Below are 6,000 nucleotides of genomic sequence, written 5' to 3'. Positions count from 1 at the left end.
TATACAGGACTGTAGTTAATTGTCCCTTGTTTACTATTCCATAGTTCCTTAAACCCTTGCCAAGCATGTCAAAATTTGCTTTATCTTGTCTCCATTTTTTTACCCATATAATCTATATAATCGCCTTGATTAAGAAGTAGGTTTTGCTACCCTCATTTTATCGGGGGAGGGGGTGGAAGTGGCTCAATGGGTGGCATGGAGCTGCTTTGGTTGGTTCCTGGCAGCTGGGTCACTGTTGCTTACTGAGCAGCAAGGGATGAGGCAAGATGCAGGTTGGCACATTACAAATGCACTGGCATTTATCTTCTTCAGAATAGCCTGCCATTCCACAGCAACATTTTAACATTTTGTACACGTGGAATTACACGTCAGTCCACTGTTTAGAATGGGCAATAATTGCCAGACAACAAGGCAGCAATGACTTTTTCATTTTTTACCTCACAGGAAAAATGTAGGCTAACCTGCTTAAAATCTGCTTCTACCTGCTAAGCATGTTCCTGTTTTAACTGCAAACCTCACACCATGCCCTTCCCTTATCTAGTTAACATTTGCCCCTTTCCTGTGATTGGGTTGAATCACAAAAGATTGCCTGGATGAGAAATGAGCTTGTCTCATGACCTTGGGTCAAGCAAGACGTGGCGTTTGTCGGGTAGTTGGCTCTGCACAGTGGAGCAGGTGAGGCTGTCCTGGACGGTGGCATGAAGAAAGGAGCCTCTAAACTTTTGGCCCCACCATGCTCCCAGTTGTAATCACTCCCCAATGCCTTCTATTCAAAATGGAGGGAAGCTCCAATTGATCCCATTGCAAATAGCAGACATTGAGGAAGCGTGCAGTAATTCTGATAATAATCATGGTGATTCTGATCCAGCCAAACTACATGACCATGGGTAGGCAAACTAAGGTCCAGGGGCTGGATCCGGCCCAATCGCCTTCTAAATCCGGCCTGCGGACGGTCTGGAAATCAATGTGTTTTTACATGAGTAGAATGTGTCCTTTTATTTAAAATACATCTCAGGGTTATTTGTGGGGCATAGGAATTGGTTCTCCCCCCCCCAAAAAAAAAGTATAGTCCGGCCTCCCACAAGGTCTGGGGGACAGTGGACTGGCCCCCTGCTGAAAAAGTTTGCTGACCCCTGTACATGACAAACCCACCATCTATACTTTCATCCCATTTTCCTTATGTGATTCCTCTTATACTGTCTGGTTTAGCCTATGAAGAAACTCTTTGAGCCTAGACAAGTCTACACGATACATTTAAGCTGTACAGTCCCACTTTAAACAGTCATGGCTTTCCCCAAAGAATCTTGGGAATAGAAGTTTGTTAAGCGTGCTGAGAGTTCTTCAAAGACCACTATTACCCTCATAGAGCTGCAATTCTCAAAGTGGTTTAACAGTCAATCTCTCTTCCCAGAAAGCTCTGGGACCTGTAGCTCTGTGAGAGGAATGTGTTGGTGAGTATTGAACTGTTAATACATTGGAATAAAAAATTAACAGGATATCTGGTGAAAATAAGAGCCAGGATTTTTAAAAACACAAAAGGGAATATATGTTCACATATTGCACAATGAATGAACACGTGTAATTATATTTAGTTTGTGTACAGCCAGCAATACAAAAGGCCTTTCTAATTAACCTGGCTATTGTGGTGTCGCTACCATTGTAAGGAGCACTCTGTCAGCGATCCCACCGATTTTCATGTGCGTACTTAGAGACGTAGTTAAAGCTCCCATTAAAATGATTGCATAAATTTCTGCCACGTCTGTGAATCACATTCATAAGCATGCCAACTTCTGAGAAGTCTTGATTGTCTAGCCAGGCAAAAATATGTAGTGCCATTTTGCTGTAAACAGCATCCACATGAGCAGCATTCAGTGACCCTCATTTTAAAATATCTGAATTTTCATGCATGGGAAATGTTTACACTGGAACAGTCCATTGGTGGGCTCAGTCCAGAGATGTATGCGTGCAAATGGATGTTTTATACAACTACTTTCACATGGAGTAAAACCCATGCGGTGGCATACAAGATGCAGATAAGCATTTCTGCCCATACTGAGAGATGGAGGGGAGAGTGTACCCATATCTACTCTGTGGTAGGTTCCCGAGTCAGCATTGTATAGGTATGTGCATATAGTGTTGACAACTGGCCTCTTTACTTGTATGGACCAGTCATTCCCCATCCCCAACCAATCTACAGTGGAATCCAGTTATAAACCTCACATGTGGTTTGAGTTCTTCGTGGGTGAACCTTTTCTCCTTGCAGTGGGATCTAATGCTGGCTGACACATGCACAGCAGCTTGTTCAGAGCACCTTAAACCTCCATCTTTGTTCACAAGGTAAGTGCTTGGTTAGGAGAAACTACATACCAAAAAAGGAAAAAGGTACAGACAAATGGCAGGTGAAAAGGTGCACAATCAATGGCCAGTATAGCTGTTGAATTCAGCCTTCTTTCTGCTAAAGGAAGTTCCTCAACTTCACAAAAAGGTGGACTGAGCAACGGGAAGTAGATCACGGCCCCCGTTTCTCCAGTCTACTCAAAGACAGAAAGCTACATTGGAGACTGACATTATATAGCTAAGTAGTTCTGATGCTTATGCACTTAAGAGTGCAAGTCTACTGTTTACTGCTCTGCTTTATGAACTTCTGCAGAATTAAAATCATCTGTTCCGTTTTCTGCTATATGGGGGGCGGGGGAGTTACCATTATGAACCAAATATAACACCTTGGGTTGCAAAAAAGGTCAATTAAATGTAATTATAAAGCTTTCAGATTTCCATTTGATGTGAAGGCAGATAGAAATTACTCTCAATGGGACTTAATTGCAACTAATTTTGGGGTCTAGATTGAAGTAATCTAGTCGCTATTGTGCTTCATAGGTAGTTCTTTTAAGGCAGGAATGAGGAACCTCAGACCAGGGGAGCAAATGTGGTCATCCAAGTATCTGTATCTGGCCCTTGGGACTCACCTATCGTGACTGTGTGTATTTCCCCAAACTGATATTCAGAGGTAGGCTACAGAAGTCATCAACATGTAGCTGTGTTTATCTGTAGCAGAATCAGATCTCCTTAAGCCCCCCCCCCCCCGCTATGGCAGTTCTATGACTGTCAGATTCTTAGAAGTAGGAACCATTGGCATGCACATGGTCTCCTATGCCCAGGAACCTTTCGTGGCCAAGAATGTTCTAAGAGGTTGATGCAGCAGTGAGTTGTAGCAGTATACACTTCCAGCAGTCAACCATAACAGCAGGAAGGCTTTCTCTGGGGGAAAGGGGGTTTATGAACATTCATCCATCTGTACAGTCCCAGTTCACACTTCCCTTGTACAAGCAAAGAGTATTATTGTCAGTTCTACAATCAAGTCAGGCAGCCTTTGCATCTGTAGTATTTCTTTATTGCTCTGCCAGCAGATTTTGAAATGCACTTACCAGTCAATGTTAATGCAAACAACAAAATGTCTGATAAAAATCAAGGCAACAAGGCAACCTTACAGGAGAATCCATTTAGTCTACTGCTTCCTCCCAAGAATCTTAATTTTTTTTAACATGCTATCACAGAATAGCTACTTATTTTAACTGTATGTAATCTTGTCCAATCATCCTGATCCCAAATTATTTCTCTTGGTGGCATTTAGGATGAGCATAGCTATGAACATAGCAGACCAAGAACAGCTAGGCAAATTAAAATAGAAATACTAGATACTAGTATAATACTATACTAAATAAAATGCTAATTCTAAAATAGAAAGCCATACTTGAAAACAAAATCAGACCCTTATACTTAAAGGTCTTCTACTATTTCTCCACAGATTCTGCCATGGGGAAAATTCTTTCAGAAGAATTTGATTCCAGTGTCACATCTCTTCGTTCCTGGGTCTTGTTTTTGGGGGTGACAAAGCTGAGAAGATCAACAGCTGTGACCACACCAAATACCATCTGTTTCATGAAGGAGCTGCCATCTGCATTGTCTGGAAGAAGACATAAATGAAGGAAGATTACATACTGTTGATGCTTCCAGTATAGCATCCAAGGAAACCCACAAGCAGTGCTATTTTTCTAGAAAAAGAGGCACTGTATCTCACCATGAACACCTCCCTCGTTCTCTTAGAATGGCAATGGCGCCCACCTGAGAGGTGCCAGAACTGAGAGTTCCCCCTAAAGAAAAGCCCTGCCCACAAGGAAATGTTATCTTTATTTGTGGCATCTGGGAACTTTTTCCTTCATACCACTGTCCAATTATGCACATAGAGAAGATGGACAGATAGAAGTTTTCCTCCCTCCTTCACCATGCCATGAAATGAAGCTGAATGCTGGAAGATTCAGGACATGCAAAAGGAAGTACTTATTCACACAGGTCACAGTTAAAGTATGGAAGGATTGATGGCCACCAGCTAGGATGCCTTTAAAAGAGGCTTAGACAAATTCTCAGAAGAAAAGGCTACTAGCCACAGTGGCTATGTTCAGGGCTTTCCCCCCCAGAGGTGCCACATGCACTGGCAGAGAAAGGGGGGTGCGGTAGGTGCAGTCCGCCCCAGGTGTCATCCCATCCAGTGTCCACATATTAGGCATGGATGTCTGTAAAGGAAAGCCAGACGTATAGGCTTTCCTTTGCAGATGTCTACAATGCTACCTTGAGCTCCTTGGAAAAAAGCTGGGCTATAAATGCAATAAATTAACAAATAGTAAACTAATATACTAATACATACATGTGATGCCTTTCATGTATATCTATGCCCGAAGGGCATATTAGGTCATCTCTAGGTGTGTGTGTGTGTGTGTGTGTGTGTGTGTGTGTGTGTATACACACAATAAGTAATATGCCATTTTATTATTTTTACTAGAAAAGCTACTTACATTGTTCCAGCTCATGCACAACAATAGCAAAATGATCATTTTCCAGGATGTGTGAAAGCTTTCCAAGGGTATCATCCAGGCTAATCTGTAATAAAGTCCCAAACATAAAGTGAATCAAATTGTTACTAGACATCTAGGGCCCAGTTTACATAAAGTCCCACATAAAGTAGTGACATACTGCTGGAACCACATGGAAGATGTAAGGTATGAGATGGACATTCCATGTCAAGTACACCTTGTTCCCTCTGAGGTTGTGCTTAGATGACCTCCACCCCACCTCAGTTTTCTTGGGGAAGAAAAGATGTTCCAGCAGTGTCTTGGCATGAAGGATCCTGCTTCTATGTTACTTCCTCTATGGAAGGCTGGGGAGCCCGTGGTTCTCCAGATGTGGATGGACTCCAACTCCCACCAGCCCCAGCCAGCATAGCCAATGGTCAGGGATGATAGCTGTAGTCTAGAAACATCCAAAAGGTCACCAGATCCCTATTCCTGTCCTATAGTGCTGTAGCAACAGAACCATCTTAAATGAGGCAAGATCTCAAGACGACAACCTACTTGAACCTACCTATCCCGGGTTCACTCCCTGGCATCTCCAGTGTTTTGAAATCAGCCTCCTTAGCTTAGTTGGTAGAGCATGGGACTCTTAATCTCAGGGTCATGGGTTCAAGCACCATGTTGGGCAAAAGATTCCTGTATTGCAGGGGGTTGCTCTAGATGATCCTTGGGGTCCTTTCTACCTCAGCATTCGCTCTTATTTCATGTATCTCTGATCCTCATCCTTTGCCCTAGGCAGCAACTCCAAAACAGGTACTGGGCATACATTACCTTGGAAAACTGCTGATACATGACCTTCATCACTGGGTCTGAGAACTGGGCAGTTCCTGCCAGGACGGAGGAGAGGATGTTGCTCAGAGTTACCATTCCCAAGATGAGTCTTCAAGAAAACACACAGTTGTTTGGTTTTTTAAAAAAAGCAAAATGAATGCAGTTGAATTTTCACAACACAGAGATGAGAGCTCCAGCAGTTCATGCATATACAGAGAAGACACAGAACAAGATAGGTGGGGTGGGGAGTTCACTCAGTGGCATGCAAGGCTGCCACTTTTAGAATTAGACCAGTACCAATGCCCCTTCTATTCAGCCTCACTGG

The 6,000-nt window shown here is 43.0% G+C and overlaps 1 protein-coding gene across 3 annotated transcripts in view; it reads right to left on the bottom strand.

Moving 5' to 3' along the window:
• Positions 1–3,369: 3,369 nt before the first annotated feature.
• Positions 3,370–6,000, bottom strand: part of LOC310842857 (cystathionine beta-synthase-like) — a 30,073-nt gene continuing 27,442 nt past the window's right edge. For all 3 annotated transcript variants that reach the window (XM_083735049.1, XM_083735050.1, XM_083735048.1), the window contains exons 14-16: positions 5,676–5,784; positions 4,851–4,935; positions 3,370–3,964 (exon numbers count right to left, since the gene is read on the bottom strand). In XM_083735049.1, the coding sequence (XP_083591175.1) occupies positions 3,792–3,964; positions 4,851–4,935; positions 5,676–5,784 (367 nt within the window). In that variant the 3' untranslated portion in view covers positions 3,370–3,791. The remainder of the gene's footprint in view (positions 3,965–4,850; positions 4,936–5,675; positions 5,785–6,000) is intronic.

Source organism: Podarcis gaigeae, assembly GCF_964106915.1.
Source record: "Podarcis gaigeae genome assembly, chromosome: 4".
NCBI lineage: Eukaryota > Metazoa > Chordata > Lepidosauria > Squamata > Lacertidae > Podarcis > Podarcis gaigeae.
Note: the sequence above shows the minus strand (reverse complement) of the source record. Positions and strands in the feature narration are given on the sequence as shown.